At 47.5% G+C, this 20,408-nt stretch overlaps 1 protein-coding gene across 3 annotated transcripts in view; it reads right to left on the bottom strand.

The window, feature by feature from the left end:
• The window catches only part of Plek2 (pleckstrin 2), a 28,700-nt gene extending 10,504 nt beyond the window's left edge, over window positions 1-18,196 (bottom strand). For all 3 annotated transcript variants that reach the window (XM_045154478.1, XM_004649272.2, XM_045154477.1), the window contains exons 1-6: window positions 18,110-18,196; window positions 9,878-10,042; window positions 6,342-6,523; window positions 5,313-5,404; window positions 4,860-5,047; window positions 4,540-4,641 (exon numbers count right to left, since the gene is read on the bottom strand). In XM_045154478.1, coding sequence (XP_045010413.1) covers window positions 4,540-4,641; window positions 4,860-5,047; window positions 5,313-5,404; window positions 6,342-6,523; window positions 9,878-10,042; window positions 18,110-18,151 — 771 coding nt within the window. In that variant the 5' untranslated portion in view covers window positions 18,152-18,196. The remainder of the gene's footprint in view (window positions 1-4,539; window positions 4,642-4,859; window positions 5,048-5,312; window positions 5,405-6,341; window positions 6,524-9,877; window positions 10,043-18,109) is intronic.
• Window positions 18,197-20,408: the final 2,212 nt, after the last annotated feature.

Below are 20,408 nucleotides of genomic sequence, written 5' to 3' on the forward strand. Positions count from 1 at the left end.
AAATAATAACAAATCAAACAACCCAGTTTTAAAAATGAGCTATGAGCTGGGTATGGTGGCACACACCTTTAATCCCAGCACTTGGGAGGCAGAGGTAGGGGAATCACTGTGATTTCAAGGCCACCCTGAGACTACATAGTAAATTCTAGGTCAGCCTGAGCTAGAGTGAAACCCTACCTCGAAACAAACAAACAACAACAACAACATAAAGAGCTATGGAACCAAATAGAGAGTTCTCAAAAGAAGAAATACAGATGGCATATAAATATCTAAAACATATGTTCTACATCCAGAGACATTAGGGAAATGCAAATTAAAACTACTTTGAGGTTCCATCTCACTCCTGTCAGAATGGCTATCACCATTAAAACAAATGATAATAAGCCAAGCATGGTGGTGCATGCCTTTAATCCCAGCACTCAGCAGGCAGTGGTAGAGGGATCACCATGAGTTTGAGGCTACTCTGAGACTGCATGGTGAATTCCAGGTCAACCTGGGCTAGAGCGAGACCCTACCTCAAAAAAACAAAAAACAAAACGAATCAAAAATGATAATAAATGCTGGTGAGGATGCGGGAAAAGAGAAACCTTTCTACACTGTTGGTGGGAATGCAATCTGGTCCAGCTATTGTGAAAATCAGCATAGAGATTCCTTAGACAGCTAAAAATAAATTTGCCATATAACCCACCTATACCACTCCTAGGCATATATCCTAAAGACTCCTCTCACTACCTTAGATATACTTGCATAAACATGTTTATTGCCTCTCTATTCTCAATAGCTAGGAAACGGAACCAGCCTAGATGTCCCTTAACTGATGGGTGGATAATGAAGATATGGCACATTTATATGATGGAGTTCTACTCAGTGGTAAAGAAAAATGAAATTATGAATTTTTCAAGAAAACAGATGGACCTGGAAAGGATTATACTTAAGGAGGTAACCCAGGCCCAGAAAGCCAAATGTCATGTGTTCTCTCTCAGATGTGGATCCTAGCTACAAATTATTGGACTTCTATGTGAGTTGGAATAAAACTCAGTAACAGAGGTCAGTAAGCTAGAAAGGGGGCGATAAAGGATATAGAAATGGAGGGAAGGGGGATTTAATAGGATGGTATTGTATATATGTAAATAGAAGAAGAGTTTAATGGGGGTGGAAAGGTCTAAGTGAGGTCAGGGGAAGAGATTGAGTAAAGGAAAGGTGGAGAGAGGGCTAATCAAAATCTAAGAGGGTATCAATAAGTCATATGGAAACCTACTTTTTTGACAATGGAATAACCAGAAGCCATAGATGGTTATTAGAAAATTTTCAATGTCAGAGATTGGATACCTTCCAGTGAGTTGTTGGCCAAGGATGTCCCTGATGCCCCCCAAAACATTACAGGCCATTGCTGAGGCTCTTGATTTCCCACCAGGAATAGATGGTAATACCCTATTGCTGAAGACTCCACATACTTGGGTGGCAAGGTCCCTGAGAATTCCTGCTGGAGCTGAGCTGAAAACCTCCTCCACGTAGACCAGCTGACAGAAAGCTGGAAAAAGCTATGCTGCATGCAGTTCAACGGAAGAAAGAGAAATACTCAACAGTGGACACTGCAAGCCTTAAACTTGGCTAGCCAGGGCAAATGAGCTAACAGGTGCAATAGTGGCATGTCTGTCTGTTGTGGGGGAAACCAATCATTCTCTAATTGGAATGGAGGCTCGCTCCATGGGAGGAAACGCATCTCTGATACTGAAAACCTACAACAGGGGTAATCATGAGCCCTAGGGGTGTAACGTCTGCCGCTGTCTGGCTAAATGTATACACTATGCTCACCAAACTGCCTGATAAGCACTTCTCTTAGTGTTCATACCCATGTGTGAATACTACTCCCACTTTTGTGAAGCTTCTCTTTTAGATGGTGGCGACCTTGGGATGACTCATAAGGCACCATGGTGCTGAGAAGTGACAGAGGAGTGTTCAGCACTGAAACATCTCTATTATACCTTCCAAGGCTCAGGGTCCATTGCAGAAGAGGTAGCAGAAAGAATATAAGAGCCAAAGGAAGGGTAGGACTCCTTACAACGCACTCCTCCAGACACAAAACGGTCTAGATATCCATGACCTCACAGTGCCTGGTACTACCTACACAAGACCATCATAATAGGAGGAAAAGATGATGACATCAAAATAAAAGAGAGACTGACTAACAGAGGAAAACATTTGATTGAGAGTAGAGTTGCAAAAGGGCAAATGGGGGGAGAAAGGGAATTACCATGGGTTTATGTCTATAATTATGGAAGTTGTCAATAAAGAAAAGATTTTTAAAAAGCAAAGGAAAAAAAGACAGGGAGCAGGAAGGTGACAACTGGACAGAGAACTCTCACAAGCCCACCTGAGGCCAAGAGCACCAACATTTTAAGGATCAACTGAGTCTGATAAAGCAAACCTGCAGCTGCATATGTATTTGTACATCTTATATGTGTGCCCACATATACAGTAAAATCATGATAGCATTCTACATCAAAAAAAGTAAACAAGGGCTGGAGAGATTGCTTAACAGTAAAGGCATTTGCCTGTGAGGCCTATTGACCTAGGTTCGATTTCCCAGTACCCACATAAGCCAGATTTACAAGGTGGCACATGCATTTGGAGTTTGTCTGCAGTGGCCGGAGGCCCTGGTGTACTCATTCTCTCTATCTGCCTCTCCTCTATGTCTCTGTCCATCTCTCTCTCAAATAAATAAATAAATAGCTTAAAAAAGTAAATGAGGGCTGGAGAGATGGCTTAGAGGTTAAGTGCTTGCTTGTGAAGCCTAAGGACCCCGGTTCGAGGCTCGATTCTCCAGGACCTACATTAGCCAGATGCGCAAGGGAGCGCATGGCATCTGGAGTTCATTTGCAGTGGCTGGAGGCCCTGGTGTGCCCATTCTCTCTCTATATATATATCTGCTTCTTTCTCTCTCTACCTGTCACTTTCAAATAAATAAATAAAAATTAAATTTAAAAAAAAAGAAAAAGAAAAAAGTAAATGAGTGCTGGAGATATGGCTTAGTGGTTGAGTCATTTGCCTGTGAAGCCTAATGACTTACGTTCAACTCTCCAGGTCCCATATAAGCCAGACGCACAGTGACTCAAGCACACACTATTGCACATGCTCATAAGGTGGCACACACATCTGGAGTTCGACTGCAGTGGCTGGAGGCCCTGGCACACCAATTCTCTGTCTCTCTCATAACAAATAAAAGGCCAGTCTATTAGGCTTGCCTCCAAAAAGTTAAATGATCAAGTATAGTTTATAATAAAATCTAAATGTATAAAATACTAATCTGTGTGGGTGGGGGGTGAGAGGAAGGTAGAGAGACAATTCACAGACTAGATCACAAACCTGCCTTAGCTTCTAGTCTGGAATACCCTCAGGGTCTCTCCCATTGCCTCTCTCATCCCCTGTAGGGGCTCAGCCCCTCCTTCAGTGGGGTCTCCTGTCAGGATTAGCAGAAGCAGGGCCCTTGGGGTGTTTTGTTGCATGGATGATAAGTGATCTAACAGATGGGGATTCTGATGCACAAGAAGTAGGTGACAATATGTGAAACTGTATAATTCTGTACAAGTTGTTTCTTTGTTGTTGATGTTTGTTTTGTTTTTGTTTTTGTTTTCTGAGGTAGGGTCTCACTCTAGTCCAGGCTGACCTGGAATTCACTATGTAGTCTCAGGGTGGTCTCGAACTCAAGGCGATCCTCCTACCTTTGCCTCCCAAGTGCTGGGATTAAAGGCGTGCGCCACCACACCCTGCCAAGTTGTTTTTTTAATGTGATAATTACATGTGTGTATGTTTTTCCAGAACAACTCTTGTGTCTGGTATACATATGTGAAAATGAGTATTATGTGTTTGACATTTTTCCTGTGACTGGGAGCTAGGGTTGGGGTAGTCTTCTGCTTCTATGGATACCACTTATTGCGGGGCTGGAGAGGTGGCTCAGCAGTTAAGGCACTTGTCTGCAAAGCCTAAGGACTCAGGTTTGATTCCCCAGTACCCACGTAAAGCTAGATGCACAAAGTGGTGCGTGCATCTGGAGTTTATTTACAGTGACTAGAGGCCCTGGAGCACCCATTCTCTCTCTCAGTCTCTCTCTTCCTCTCTGTGCATCTCTCTCTCAAATAACTACTTTTTATTTTTATTTTTATTTTTATTTTTTTTTTTTTTTAAATATTTTATTTATTTATTTGAGAGTGACAGAGACAGAGAGAAAGCTAGATAGAGGGAGAGAGAGAGAGAATGGGCGCGCCAGGGCTTCCAGCCTCTGCAAACGAACTCCAGACGCGTGCGCCCCCTTGTGCATCTGGCTAACGTGGGACCTGGGGAACCGAGCCTCGAACCGGGGTCCTTAGGCTTCACAGGCAAGCGCTTAACCGCTAAGCCATCTCTCCAGCCCTCAAATAACTACTTTTTAAAAAGAACATATAATGCTCTCAGCCCCTACCCCACTACACTCGGGGCTTATTCTTGCCCCCACCAAGTGTAACAACTGCTCGTTAACTCCCTGCTCAAAGGCAGCCATACCTGCTTGGACAGATAGCCTTGTTTGACCACTGTGCCGCTTAACTCCATGGTGCTGAGACTGATTTCCTCCCTGGAGCTAATCTTCTTCTTGTAGCTTTCAGCCTAGTGGGAAGGGGGAAGCAAGGGTTTATTATAAGAGACCCAGGCCCAGGTTATAGGGGTTATGAGAGGAAAGGGAAGTCTTCAACACAGAAGCCTCTTGGCCCCCTTGGGATGGAGCCGAACCCACAGTCCTCTTCCCCCAAAGACTCCCAGCTCCTGCACTTGCCACGCTCCCTTCCCTCGACGCTGTGGCAAGACGACTCCATTGCTGAACTTACAAAAGTGTACAGGGCAGTGGAGTCATCCAGGAACTGCTCGGCCAGATCCCCAGAACGAACAGCTCCCATGCTCCGCGCCCCTACGGGCCTGAGGTAGTTCTCCTCCATCAGCACAGAGGCCAGGGTCACGGCCTCCAGACGGCTGGCAGCGAAGCTGCTGGAGATGAGCCAATCCACCAGGGAGGAGCCTGTGTCAGGACAAGAGTAGCCTCTGTCACACCATGGATTACAGCCCAGCCTCCTCAGGGGCTCAATGACCACCCCCCCACCCCCCAACCTTAACCTCCTGGAGCAGCCTCAGACTCTTCCTAAAACCAGGCTGAAGGCCATATCTACTGCACAAAGGCACAGTCATAAGCACATGGTCATAACTACATTGCGGCCCATGCAGGTCAGCCCATTGCTCAGCAGGCAACTCTTAGCCCAGCCCACCTCTGGGACAGGCAGGCTCACCCAGGAAGGTTTTTTTGTAGGTGCTTCCCTGCTCCATGTTGGGGCACGGCCGGATTCCGCTGCTGCTGTCGTGCATCTTATCCACAATGCGGCTACATGGAAAGAAGGTTAGAAAGTTCTCTGACCACACTCTCCGCTACAGGAAGGGCTAGGACTCAGTGCTAAGGATGTAAAGCATGGTAGGCTACCACAGAGAGAGGAACTTTCAGACACTTTTCTTCTTGGTTGCCTAAATGTTCTAATCTGTTTGTTTGTTTGTTCGAGGTAGGGTCTCACTCTGGCCCAGGCTGACCTGGAATTGACTATGTAGTCTCAGGGTGGCCTCGAACTCACGGTGATCCTCCTACCTCTGCCTCCTGAGTGCTGGGATTAAAGGCGTGCACCACCACGCCCGGCTCTAATCTTCTTAAAATATTCTATTTACTTGCAAGCAGAGAGATACAGAAAGAGACGGACAGAAAGAGAACAAGAGAGAGAGAGAGAGAGAAAGAGAAAGAGAATGTGAGCATGGGTGCACCAGGGCCTTTAGCCACTGCCAAAGAACTCCAGATGCATGCACCACCCTGTGCATCCGGCTTTACTTGGGTACTGAGGAATCAAACCCAGATCATTAGGTTTTACAGGCAAGTGTCTGAACTGCTAAGCTATCTCTCCAGCCCCTCTAATATTTTTTTAAGTTATTTATTTGCACATGTGTGCATGAGCATGCTAAGTGTCTCCTGCAGTGGCCATGTTGATGTAGGTCACTGGGGAGCTGTGACATATCCCTGAGCATCCTGCCTACAATGGAAAGGGGGGGGGGGTGTCTCAACCTCATTCATTGAGGTAGACTGCCATGGTAGAGGCCCCAAGAGACTACACAGCAGCAGGACGTGCGGACGGGACCTGTCCAGGCAGAGAATGTCGTAGGACCAGGATAGGTGCAGGTGACGGCTCGAGAGCATAATGACAGAAGCGACCAGGCCTGCTGCACAGGACAGGCTGCAGCGAAGCCAGGCAGGGAGAGGGCCAGGTGCACTGGGTACTCACTGCAGGCTGATGTGGGGGGGCAGCTTGAAGGAGTTTTTCAGTATGTGAAGTTGCTGGACCTTCCCAGGCTGCCCTGCATGGATAGCCCCTGTTATCTCAAAGGCCCAGGCATCCCTCTCCTCTCGAGAACAGGCTTCCAGGAAGTACTCGGTGGAATTTCGGGTCTTCAATTTGATGAGGAGCTGTAAGAAAAGACAACTTGATGAGGCGCAGGCAGGAGCATGCTGGCAGCAGAAATGACAGGGCCAGAGTGGATCTAGGGAAACTGACTGCCTGATGCCCCAGGCTCATCCACTCCCAGCAGACGCTCTTTACACATGCACTTGGTCACATCCGGCACTGAAAGCCCATGGCCTCTGAAGGCAGCCTTCCCCTTCTGTACAGATTAGCACGGAGTGCTTCCACACACTCGGGCTCTGATTGCTCCTTCCAGAACTACGCTGGCACGCTCACCTCCTACAATGGCCTTTTGGCTGAAGGGGGAAATGCCCAGGCTATGCAGTCAGATGGAGCTGGTCCCAGAGCTCAACTCTGCTGCTTGGCTAGAAAAGCCAAGCCATGTTAGGAACCTCACTGAGCCTCAGATTCTCTGCCTGTGTCTACCTCGGCAGAATTTAACAGGCAAATCTTCCTTTCATCCTTATTGCCAGCTTGGGCATCCCCCAAATCTTTTACTCATTCTTCTTTTATTTCCCCCCTTTAGTGTTTCAAGGTAGGGTCTTGCTCTAGCCCAGGCTGACCTGGAACTCACTATGGAGTCTGAGGGTGGCCTCAAACTCACGGTGATCCTCTTAACTCTGCCTCCCAAGTGCTGGGATTGAAGGCATGTGCCACCACGCCCAGCACATCTCTATCCTTTAAATCGGCATTTAGAGGTTTTCTTAGACAAACAGCAAGACTGTGAATCGTGAGCCTATTAAATGTTATCTAAGTAGACTGGGTCTATCACTTCCACAACATTCATTTCATTCTAATTATTCTCAGTGCTGGAGATCAAACCCAGAGCCTCCATCCTGCTAGTTCCTTCTGATTGTGGTTTCCAGAAAATTCACTGCCAGTTTTTTGGTTTTTTGTTTTTTGCTTACAGACATAATATAGTTCATCTAAATTAATAGCAAAAATGGTGACTAAGATATGGTTGGTTCACTGTCACAAAGAATACCATGAAGATGCTTCAAGTTAACATTCACTCACCAGCATCATGGAAGAGTAGAGTTCAACCAGATCTTGAACCTGTACTGGCCTCCTGTAGCATGCTAGAAATTCCAAGTGAAACCCAGTCTTTTCATAGCTTCCCTAACCATAAGTTCAGGGACTCTGGGTTATTGAGACCCAGAATCTTAAATGTACTTAGAAAATGGAAATTTTTATCTTTCAAATCATCTTACATATCTGTCAATTTTATAAACACCTATTATAATTGTGCTGTCTGAAGATGCTAAAGAAAAGGGAAGGTGGAGTCAATCTTTGCTCATACTCAGTACCCTGTCAGTTCTGTCGTCAAACTCCCTGTCCCACTTTTCACTTGAGATTAAGTGACATCCCAGGTTTTAGAAATAACAGGATGGCATTTTATTTGTGCAGCCTCCTAGGCTAGATGACGTAAAAAATTTTAATTTATTTATTTATTGGAGAGAGAAAGAGAGAGGCAGATAGAAAGAATGGACATGCCAGGGCATCCAGCCATTGCAAACAAACTCCAGACTCATGAACCATCTTGTGCATCTGGTTTACAAGGTTCCTGGGAATCAAGCCTAGGTCCTTTGACTTTGCAGGCAAGTGCCTTAACTGCTAAGTCATCTCTCCAGCCTTGGATGACTTTTTTTCAAATTTTTAAAAAATTTTTATTCATTTGTTTGAGAGCAACAGAGAGAGAGAAAGAGAGAATGGGCACACCAGGGCCTCCAGCCACTGAAAACAAACTCCTGACATGTGTGCCCCCTTGTGCATCTGGCTTACATAGGTCCTGGGGAATCGAGCCTTTAACCAGGGTCCTTAGTCTTCACAGGCAAGCGCTTAACCACTAAGCCATCTCTCCAGCCCAACTTTTCAACAATACATTTATGTTAAATAACTCTTTTATTTTTATTTCTTTGGTTAAATTTATTTATTTGAGAGAATCAGAGAGACAGAGAGAGGCAGACAGTCAGAGAGAATGGGCATGCCAGGGCCTCCAGCCACTGCAAATGAACTCCAGACACATGTGCCACCTTGTACATCTGGCTTACGTGGGTACTGGGGAATCAAACAGAAGTCCTTTGGCTTTGCAGGTGAGTTCCTTAACCACTAATCCATCTCTCCAGACCCTATGTTAAATAAAAATTTTTAAAAATGTATTTTATTTATTTGCAAGCAGAGAGAGAGGGGGAGAGAGAAAGAATGGGCGTGCCAGGGACTCTTGCCACTGCAAACAAACTCCAGACGCATGTGCCACTTTGTGCATCTGGCTTACTGAAGATTTGAACTTGGGCCATCAGACTTTGCAAGCAAGTGTCTTTTACCACTAAGCTATCTCTCCAGCCCTTAAACAACTTTTATAATACTTTTTAAATTTTAATATTTGGGTTTTGGGGGGGTTGTTTGTTTTGTTTTGTTTTTCTTTTTCATTTTTTTTTTTTGAGGTAATAATAAAGCCAGATGCACAAAGTGGTGCATGCATCTGGAGTTGGTTTGCAGCAGCTGGAGGCCCTGGTGTACCCATTCTGTCTATCTGTCTCTTCTCTCTCTCACTCTCTTCTTGCAAATAAATAAAATAAAAACAACCAGACATGGTGGCATACGCCTTTAATCCCAACACTCAGGATTAGGAGGATGAGCTCAAGGCCACCCTGAGACTACATAGTTCCAGGTCAGCCTGGGATAGAGTGAGATCCTACCTTGAAAGAAAAAAAAAGCAGGAGCTGGGGAGATTGCTTAGTGGTTAAGGCACTTGCCTGCAAAGCCAAAGGACCTCAGTTCAACTCCCCAGGACCCGTGTAGCCAGATGCTCAGAAGTGAGGCAAGTGCAAGGTTGCACATGTCCACTAGGTGGCGCAAGCACCTGGCGTTTTACTGCAGTGGCTGAGGCCCTGGCATGCCAATTCTGAATTCTAAGAAAAAATAATTTTTTTTTAATTTTTTTGTTCATTTTTATTTGTTTATTTGATTGCAACAGACAGAGAGAGGAAGAGGCAGAGAGAGAGAGAGAATGAGTGTGCCAGGTCCTCCAGCCACTGCAAACGAACTCCAGATGCATGCACCCCCTTGTGCATCTGGGTAACGTGGGTCCTGGGTAATGGAACCTTGAACCAGAGTCCTTAGGCTTCACAGGCAAGCACTTAACCACTAAGCCATCACTTCAGCCCCAGAAAAAAAAATTTTAAATGAATGAATGAATAAATGAATCAATGGGGATTAAGAGAGGTTTAACTACTTGCCCAATCATATGTCTGGTCCTTTGTACAGTCAGGATTTGAACCCACATATTCAGTTATAACTTCGCTGACTAGGTAAGACGCTTGAGGTAGCTGGGGCTGGGCAGCAGTACGCTCACATACCGGTCGATTTTCGTACTCCAGGCAGGGGCAGGTAATGGTGCAGCCATCGAGGAGGATCCGGCCTTTAGGTGGGGTCACCCGCCGGCCTCCCTCCAGCTTGTAGTAGAGCAGTGTGTTCTGCCGAAGGACGAACCACCGTGCCTTCCAGTTGGGGACAATGTGGCCCTGAGGACAGACAAGAAAACCCTGAGGTGAGGAGGTGCAGGGAAGGATACTGTGCTTGGAGAGGTGGCCTGTGCCTTAGGCAATGGGTCTGGGCTGGGATACAATGTCCAACAAGGAAGAGAGCAGCATATGTGCATGCACATGTGTGGGGGTGCACAAGTACATGTGTGTGCATGCATGTGGAGGTCAGAGCTTGGCCATCAAACCCAGCCACATGCGTGTGGACGTTGGGGAGCTGAACCTCAAATCCTCCCGCTTTACCCACTGAGCCGCCTCCCCAGCCATGGCAGCAGAGGTCTTTGACATTAAGCTTCTCCACTTGGCCTTTTTCCTGTTTATACATCTCCACCTCCACCCCATGCTGGGCTAAAACCCAGGGCCTCTTATATGCTGGGCCAGTGCATGGCCCTTGAGCTATACCTCCAGACGCTGGTCATGAATCTTGAAAGACACTGCAAAGTGTAAAGAGGAGTTGTCCTGTAATCCTGTTAGTGAGAGACAGCTACTGGCTGTGGTTAATGTTTGGTATCCCCTTCTGCTCTTTTCCCTTTTGGAATTTAAATTGACATTTAAATTTTATTTGTTTATTTATTTATTTATTTTATTTATTTATTTATTTATTTATTTTGGTTTTTCGAGGTAGGGTCTCACTCTGGTTCAGGCTGACCTGGAAAGAACTCTGTCATCTCAGGGTGGCCTTGAACTCATGGCAATCCTCCTACCTCTGCCTCCCAAGTGCTGGGATTAAAGGCGTGCGTCACCATGCCCGGCTTTATTTTTTATTTTTTTTTTATGTTAGAGCGAGAAAGAGGGGGAGAGAGAGAGAGAGAGAGAGAGAGAGAGAGGGAGAGAATGGGTCTGCCAGCTGCTATGGCCTCCAGCTGTGGCAAACAAACTCCAGACATATGTGCCACCTTGTGCATCTGGCTTATGTGGGTCCTGGGGAATGTAACCTTGGTCCTTTGGTTCTGTAGGCAACCACTAAGCCATCCCTCCAGCCCTTAACTATTTTTTTTTTTAGACAAGTGTAACTATGTCATCCAGACTGGCCTGTAACTTACTCTTGCCTATAAGTTTTGATCTGCATCTCTGACTTTTCCCCCACTTAGGACACAATTCCTAGAAAGAATGTTAGTGGCGCCTCTGGAACCATTAGGCAAAATAAATCTTGCCTCCCTTTTAGTTGGTGTTCTCAGCTCTTTGGTCATACAGCAGAAGACTATTATCAGCAATTAAGAATCAGCAAAGAAGAGAAGGAAGAAGGTAGATGACAAAGGTTTGTAGGGAGAAAATTCAAAGAACTTCATTGGCATGTTCAAATAACGGGGCATGGTGGCTCACACCTTTAATCTTAGCACTAGGGAGGCAGAGGTAGGAGGATCACTGTAAGTTCATGGCCACCCTGAGACTACATAGTGAATCCCAGGTCAGCTTGAGCTAGAGTGAGACCCTACCTTAAAAAAAGAAAAGAAAAGAAATGTTCAAATATTGGGTCCAATAAGCCCACTGTGATGACTGTGATAAGTAAATTATATAGATAGTCTATGGAAAATGTTTTGTGTTTTAAGTCTCTTTTAGGATCACTGCTTATAGTTGTAGGGAACAAAGGGAAATAATATGAATGAGTGACAGTAAAGTGCCTGGTGAATGACGCTCCTGCGGACTGCGGTGGAAGGGTTCCAATGCCAACAGATGTTAGGCCACTAGTGGAGCCTGCAAGTCAGACTCAATAGCCTCAGCCACCAAGAGTGGGTGACAATGTGGCCGAAGAGATGGCTTAGAGTCAAGGTGCTTGTCTGCAAATCCTTCTTAGGTTCAATTCCCAAGTACCCACATACGCCAGATACACATGGTGGAACATGCATCTGGAGTTCATTTTCAGTGACTGGAGGCCCTACCATGCCCAGTCTCTCTCCCTCTCTCTCTGCCTGTTTCACTCTTAAATAGATAAAAATAAATTTTAAGGGGCTGGAGAGATGGCCTAATGGTTAAGGCACTTGCCTGCAAAGCCAAAGGACCCAGGTTCAAGTCTCCAGGACCCACATAAACCAGATGCACAAGATGGCACATGCACCTGGAGTTCATTTGTGGTGGCTGGAGAGCCTGGTGTGTCCATTCTTTGTCTGCATCTTTCTCCCTTTCTCTTTCTCTTTCTCAAATAAATAAAATAAATCAGTAAAAAATAAATTTTAATGGCTTGAGAAATGCTTAGCAGTTAAGGCATTTGCCTGTGAAGCCTAAGGACACAGGTTTCAATTCCCCAGTACCCATGTAAGCCAGATGGGCATGATGGCACGTGTGGCTGGAGTTCATTTACAGTGGCTAGAGGCCCTAGTGTGCCTATTCTCTCTGTGTGTCTCTAATAAATAAATAAAATATTAAAAAAATAAAAACAATAAAATTTTTTAAAAAGAATGAATGAAAAGTGGTCTTTGCCATGAGCAAAACATGGTGTCTATGCGACATCACATGATAACTAAAATAAATCCAGTGACATATTAGAAAATATTTAGAAATGTTTAGTATTTCTAAGTAGTTCTAGAATCTAAGTGTTTCTAGTATCTCTAGACATTTTCTGGAAACAAAAACAGCAGTCACCTTTAAGATGTGGGGCTAAAACAGGAAGATAAGAATGAAAACTTAACAGGCATGGTGGCACATGCTTTTAATCCCAGCACTTGCAGGTAGGAGGATCACTGTCAGTTCAAGGCCACTCAGGACTACATAGTAAATTCCAGGTCAGCCTGGACTAGAGTGAGACCCTTCCTTGAAAAACAAACAAAAAAAGAAAGAAAGGAAGGAAGGAAGGGGAAAAGAAAGAAAAGAAAAACTTATTTCCATTTTATACCTTTTTGAATTTAGTCTGTTATTTTATTTGTTTTCTTCCTTGCCTGTTTTTTTTTTTTTTGCGGCAGGGTCTCACTCTGTAGCCCAAGCTTGACTAGAATGCACTATGTAGCCCAGGCTGGCCTCATGCATGCAATGCATGCACTCTACAACTGAGCTATATCCACCCTAGCCTTTGCTGTATGTGTCAAGTGTTGAAAATTGAGCCAAGGACCTTGTAAATGCTAACTACTCTGCCGCTGAGTTATACCCCATAGAATGTGTGTGTGTGTGTGCATGCGTGCGTGTGTGTGTGTGTTTTGAGACAGCAGGGTCTTACTATATTGCTTAGGCTGGACTGGAACTCATAACCTTCCTGCCTTATGAGTACTGGAATTACAAGTGTGCATCATAATACTCAGGTTAGAATGCATTGTTTTTATAGTACACACATTTGAGTTCAAATTAGTAAAAATCTTAATGAGCTGATTAGGTTGGTCAGGTGAGGAAGGCTAGCACGGATGAGCACAAACCCATGGCCAGGGCTGGGGAAGGTGGCTCAGAGGTAGAGCCCTTGCCTCATACTTGCAAGACCTTAGGTTTGATCCCAGTACCAGAAACATTGCCATGCCTCCTCTTTAGAAGAGCTTCTCCAAGGCTTAGGCCCTGAGTCCTGTGGGGAAGGAATGGTTAATACTGATTGTCAACTTGACAGCATGTAGATGCACCTGGGAGACAAATCTCTGCTTATATGTCTGTGAGAGAGTCTGTAGACTGGGTTCACTGAGAAGACATGGTTAATTGAGGTGAGAAGATGCACCTTAGCTGTGGGCAGCACCATTCCATGGGCTAGAGTTCCTGACAGAATAAAAAGGAGAAAGGGAAGAGCACCAAACTGTAGGTACAGTGTGACCAGCTGCCATGACTTCCCCGCCATGATGGAACATACCCTCAAACTGTGAGCCACAATAAGCTATTTCTTCCTTAAGGCGCTCTGGGACCTGGGTCCGTAGGCTTTGCAGGCAAGCGTCTTAACTGCTGAGCTGTATTTCCAGGCCCTGGTGAACCTTCTTAAACCATAAACCTTCTTAACTATAAATCAAAATAAATCCTTTCCTTAAATTGCTTTCTGTTAGATACTTGGTCAAAATAATTAGACAAGTAATTACTACACCTATTTTTTTTTTTTGCTCTTTATAATTTTTATTAAGGATTTTATTGTATGAACATATTGCATGTTGGTCATATTCCTACCAGGTTATACTCCTAGGTGCCCCCTCTCCCTGCCTCCATTCCACTGAGGGCCCTCGTTGGTGGGGTTGTGGTATTCACTGTGGGGTCATGAATGCACCAGCCAGTCTCTACTGGGGAGACAATGCCTCAGGATATGCGTCCCCACCCTGTGGCTCTTACATTCTTTCTGCCTTCTGCATGTTCCCTGAGCCTTGGAAGGCATGTTCCCAGTCTCTTAGTGTTGAGCTCTTAACAGCCTCCGATTTTCTGCTTTGATGAGTTTTGAGTCTCCTCAGGCCTATTGCCATAAGCACGTTTAACATCTGTATGATCATAATTTCCTTAAAGATTTGATTATATGGGGAGAGATGTGGGTAGCTTATAAGGGTATGTGTGTGTCTGTCTGTCTGAGAGTGTATTAGGAGCAATAGTTAGAAGTAAAAATGGGGACCATTAGAAGCAATAGTTAGAAGTAGAAATGGGGCGGGCACTCAACAGTGACAAGATCACCATGGCAACCAGGCGCCAAGCCCATAGACTGACCAGAGACCCTCTGTGAGCTGATACGCGGATGAGCTAACCCTAAGGTGGCTATCAGCAGCCAGGATGACTGAGGAAAAAATGGGCATATGATTTCCAGCAAAGGCTCTGGAAATTTTCACTCAACTCAGACAGGCAGACTCCACGTCTCTCTGTGTTGACACCCTCTGCGAGGAGAAGCAGCAGCCTGTGGGACACCCCTCGGCGGCCTGGCATGGAGAGGAGCAAGGCCCGGACCCAGATGCCACCACCAGTGGACCAAGTGAGGTTGCATGTGAGTGCCCCAGGGGGTTAGGGCCTGGAGGCCGGGGTAGTTGAGGGGGTAAGGAAAAGGGGAACATGGGTGAAGAGTGAAGAAAGTGTGTAAACTGAATGAACATAATCCGCCTCTTGACAAATGAGATTAGCGCTCACGACAGGGTCTCCCTATGCCGTTTTAGCTAGCCTCCAGCACAGGATCTCCCTCTCTGGCCTCCCAAGTGCCAGGACAAACCCATGTGCTTGACTTCATTTGATTCATACATAAATCGTATGTTGTTCATAAAGCTTTCACAAAATTTCTTTGGAAGAGGGTGCTATGGATGAAATCCCTAGGCCAACGCATGTTAGCATTGCGATATTGTTCAAGATTTGGGCCTGGCAGCAATGCCTAAATGTGCTTCCTTCCACCTCTCCTCAGACAGACCCGTCCACCCCCCTGCTGCCCGCTGCCTTCGGTCTCTCACTCTTGCCAGACCTGGTATTGTACCCTGCGTTCTGCCTGGAGCTTCATTCTTTCTTGTCTGGGCAGGACTGGGAGCCAAATCCATCTTGCCCCTGCCTGCCTGCCTGCCTGCAGCGTGGCCCTCCCCCGATGACTGTTCTGCTCTCGGGCTTCCAGCTCAGGCCTGTCCCACCCCGGGGCTATGAACCTTCCAAAGCCTCCCAACTCCACTGCCACGGCTCCGTCACTTCCCCCACTGAACACCGGGGTTGCCCTTGCCGCCTGAAAGGCAGGGGGGCGTGGGCGTGGTGGCTGGGCGGGTGGTGATCACAGCAGGGGCCCGGGCAGCTCTCTCCCTGGGAAGGATGGCCGAGGCTTCCACCTGCCTCCGGGTCAGGCTGGAATGAGGTTTTGGTATTTCAGCCTAATCCCGGGCTGCTGACTCTCAGGCTTCTCAGCCCCACACAAGAAGAGAAGCGCCCTTCTTCCCAATGTCCCGGTGAGCTTCAGCCCCACCCACTCTACATGGGGGTATAGTGGGGGAGTCCTGTAGTTAACCCCCCCAACAGAAAGAAGTCCAAGAAGCCCTCTCTGAGGAGTTTGTCCTCAAGTTAACTCCACTTCCCCACAAGTCTCTACGACAGCTCACTGATCAACAGTTCCACCTTAAATCCCACCCAGTTCAGTCACCTCAGAGGCTACAGTACAGCGGAGACACAAGTTCCCCACAAGCTGCCACTCCGATGCAGCCTCCTCCACAGACCCGGATGAACCATCTTATCATTTTAGTGACAAAAGCACAAAGTGGGCATACAATTGTAGGCCTCTTGTATCCAGTCTGACCCATTTTCAGACACCAGCCTCCTACCCTCCTCACTTACAACCTTGAGCACAGCACGCTGTGCTCCCGTGGATCAGATACTTCCAGACATACTGCAGATATCCCAGAGGGCTGACGGGCTGAGCAAATGAAAAGGACAGTCCCTTCTTCAATCCCGCCTCTCCTCCTAGCCCCCACCCCAAGGCTGTAAATTCACAACAGCCAAAAGGCTCAACCCTGACTTTTTACATCTGTGTGCTATGCTATCAGAGAAACGTTCAGTGTGAATATCAGGGTTAAAAATTCATTTTTTTTAGGTGCTGGGGATCTTGTGCATACCTTCTCACAAGTGCTCTACCACTGAGCTACATCTCAGCTCTAAATTTAATTTTAAAGGTTGCTTGGGAGATGACTCAGTGGATAAGAACACTTGCCACTTAAGCATGAGGACTAGAGGCCTGACACTACCCCAACCCCAACCCCAAGTAAGAACGAAGCTGGGTGTGGTCATGATGTCCCCCGACCTGCGAGGGGGTGGGGCTAGGGGGGAGGAAAGATCAGAGAATTGCTTGGGTTCACTGACTTAAAAAAAAAAAAAAAAAACAGCAGTCCCAAGCCAGGCATGGTGTCAGACACCTTTAATTCCAGCTCTCAGGAGGCAGAGGTAGGAGGATCACAATGAGGTCCAGGCCATCCTGAGACTACATAATGAATTCCAAGTCAGCCTGGGCTAAAGTGAGACCCTACCTCGAAAGAAAGAAAGAAAAAAAAAAAAAAAACTTTGAGGGAGAGAGACTGTTTCAAGGAACTACGGAGATGTGGACACCCAAAGCTCTCTTCTGGCTTCCACATGTGTAATGGGGCATGCACATCTGCACACACATGACCATATGCCACACACATCACACCACACGCCACATACCATACATACTCTACATACACACACCAATTAACTTAAACATACCAAACTTTCTCTTGCAGGTGCTCTCTCATCATTCTCTCCTTTTAGCCCCGCATTCTGGGTTTGCTTGGATTCTTGCTTACTGTGGCGGTTACACTCTGGGAAAGCTATTCCGTCTTTCTGATGCTCAGTTTCCACACATGTAACTGCGATAGCAATATAGACAGAAAGGGGGCTTTGGACTCAATCCGAGTGGCTCCACCACTCACCACCTCCAAGACTTGACTTCTCTCCCTGGTGGCGGACGGGGAGGGAAGGAGTCTTTGCTACTGAGAGTAGGAAGGTTGAGAGGACTAAACAAGACAGCTAAGTGCTGTTAGAGACACAGCATTCCTCCTTCCTTCTTTCCCTCCCTCCCTGTTGTAAACTATACAGCTCATCTGTGCTGCTTTAAGTGAATTTTATTTAACCATTATATGCTATTTTTTTAAATTGACACATAATGACTATATTTTCAAGGGGTACAGTGTGACATTTCAATAATGACATAATGTGGAATAGCTACATCAGGGTAATGGGCCTATCCACTTCAAACACTCATTATCATTTCTTTGTGTTGGAAACGGTCAAAATCCTCTCACCTAACTATTCTGAACATTAGAAGTTATTCCTGCTTTCCAACTGCACTCCTGGGCCTGTTATCTGTTTAACCATCCCCTCTCCACACCCCCAAACTTTTATGGAAAAAAAAACAGACAGACAGACAGACAGTGACAGAAGGGGTTCGGTATTGAACCCAGAGTCACACGCATGCTAACACACTAAACTACATCCGCAGCCCCAGGAGATGCACATCAGCTCCCGGGGGCGCACCCGAAGCAAGCGGGATCCCCCACCCTGGCCAGCGCCGGGAGGACCAGTTTCCTACTGAAAGCTCCCCGCCGTCTTTCGTGCCTACGTCGGACCGCGATCAGCCGGGCTGTCCCCTCGGGCACACAGCTGGGCACCGTAGCCGCTGGGCGTCCCGGGCGCGCACGCACTCACCCTCTTCACCAGGAAGCCCTCCTTGAGCACGCCGTCCTCCATGTCGCCGCCGCCCGCCCAAGTCCCGGGCCACCGTCCCGCGCCTCGCTGCCCGCTGCGCCCAGGAAGCCGCTCAGCCGCGCCGCGGGGCTAGCGACGCCTCCCTGGCACGAGTCCAGGGCCCCCGAGCCGAGCCGAGCCGAGCCTGACCGAGCCTGGCTGGGACGAGCCGAGCCCAACCGAGCCTGGCCGAGTCTAGCCGAACACAGCCGAGCTGAGCCGAGCCTGGCTGGGACGAGCCGAGCCCAACCGAGCCCAGCCGAGCCGAGCCCGGACGAGCCGAGCCCAGCGAGCCGCGCCTGGCCGAGTCTAGCCGAGCACAGCTGAGCTGAGAGGAGCCTGGCTGGGACGAGCCGAGCCCAGCCGAGCCGAGCCTGGCCGAGTCTAGCCGAGCACAGCCGGGTTGAGCCGAGCCTGGCTGGGACGAGCCTGGCCGAGCCGCGGTGGCCGCGCGGGCAGGAAGTCAGGCGGGGTCAGGATTAATGTCGGGATATTCCCGCCCGCCCGGAGGGTGCAGAGTCTGCGGGCCTCGCCCAGCCCTCTCAGGGCCCGCCTAGAAGGGTGTCCCCACGGCTGGGAGGCGTCCCTGAGCGCATAGGAAAGGTGGGGGCCGGTGGGGTGGCGGGAGAAGATCTGGAGAGTGGAAGTGACTGGGAGGGCAGTTAAGAGGGCCCGTGAACTGGAAAGGCACACGGTCTCCTGGAGACTGTACCCCGCAAACACACACCACCCCGTCCCAGAACCAAAGAATCCAGCAGTTAGGGGCAAATTCGAAAAGTGGACTGGAGAGATGGCTTAGCGGAGCCAAAGGACCCAGGTTCGATTCCCCAGTACCGTACATGAAGCCAGATGTACAAGGTGGTGTGTGCGTCTGGAGTTAGTTTGCAGTGGCTGGAGGTCCTGGGGCATCTGTTCTTTCTCTCTCTCTCTCTCTCTTCCTCTCTGTTTTTTCGAGGTAGGGTCTCACTCTAGCCCAGGCTGACCTGGAATTCACTATGGAGTCTCAGGGTGGCCTCGAACTCATGGTGTTCCTCCTACCTCTGCCTTCCAAGTGCTGGGATTCAAGGCCACACGCCTGGCCCCGTTTTCTTCCTCTATCTGCCTCTCTGCCTCTGTAAATAAATAAAATAAATATGGAAGCTATGGAAAGCTGGGGTGCCCTTCAAAACTAGCCCATGCTGGCTCCCAACCCACTCTAGTGCTCTGCCCCAGTACTGGCCCTGTGGGTCTGTAACAGACAGGTACCCCCACTCACCTCCCCCCACCCACCCGGGAGATAAGGCAGGGTCTAAGGTATGGTGTTGCCAGGTCAAGAGCTCCTGGCTTTTGACCCTCTCAGCAAATGCAAAAGCAACGGGGTTTCCATTTTCTTTCCAAGAGTTTCATTTGCCAAACAGTAACTTCATGAGGTGAATTATTACATTTTCCAGCTGAAGAAACTGAAAGTTCAGATAATTAAATTCCTACTCAAGATTTATACAGCCCTAGGGTTTTGCAAATGTTTGAACTCTGAAACTTGGCTGGTCTCAAACCAATACAGGAGAGGCTGGGAAAGTGTGATCTCTCCATCCGCTGCCTTCCTCCTCTTGGGAGGCTTAGAAGTGTTGGCCTTTGCTTTGGCCAGAAGGGCTGGCTCCTGAGTAAGTTCATAGAAAGGAGGAAAGAGAAAAGATTGGTCCTCTTTCCAGATGGTGTCCCTGCTTCCTCTGAGGAAAGCCCCTGGTCCAGCCTACCCTTTCTGACTCACTACCTGCCTGGGAGTCCTCCCTCCTTTCTTCCCCAGGCTGTGTTGACTGAGCCACCAACCAACCAGAGAACCATGCTGACATAAGCTCAGCTCCACCGCAGAGAGGAGGGTGGAGGGAGACAGAAGGAAGCAGGCAGAAGTGAACAGCTCAGATTTGTCCAGGGGTCAGGATAAGAAGCCACAGACACAGGGACATGTCTTGCCCTTCCAGGCAGACATTTCTTCCCTCTCGGGGCTGGAGGCTAACATACAGGGGAAAAAAAAGGACCAGGTAACCCCGCCTCCCACCTACCACACCTTGTCTATGTGGAGAAAGCTATTAAGGTTAGCATGTGTGTGAAGGTGATTCACAGCCTGGTGTGAAAGTCCACCATTAGAGTCATCCCTTACTTTCAGATAAGAATTCTGTTTACATACAGTTGAGCCTTATTCACAAGGAATACAGTGAGTTTGTCAGAATGACTCCCTGCCTTCAGAAAACATCTAATTTAATCACTTCATTTTGTATATGAG

This window comes from Jaculus jaculus, chromosome 7 (genome assembly GCF_020740685.1).
Source record: "Jaculus jaculus isolate mJacJac1 chromosome 7, mJacJac1.mat.Y.cur, whole genome shotgun sequence".
In the NCBI taxonomy this organism is placed as follows: domain Eukaryota; kingdom Metazoa; phylum Chordata; class Mammalia; order Rodentia; family Dipodidae; genus Jaculus; species Jaculus jaculus.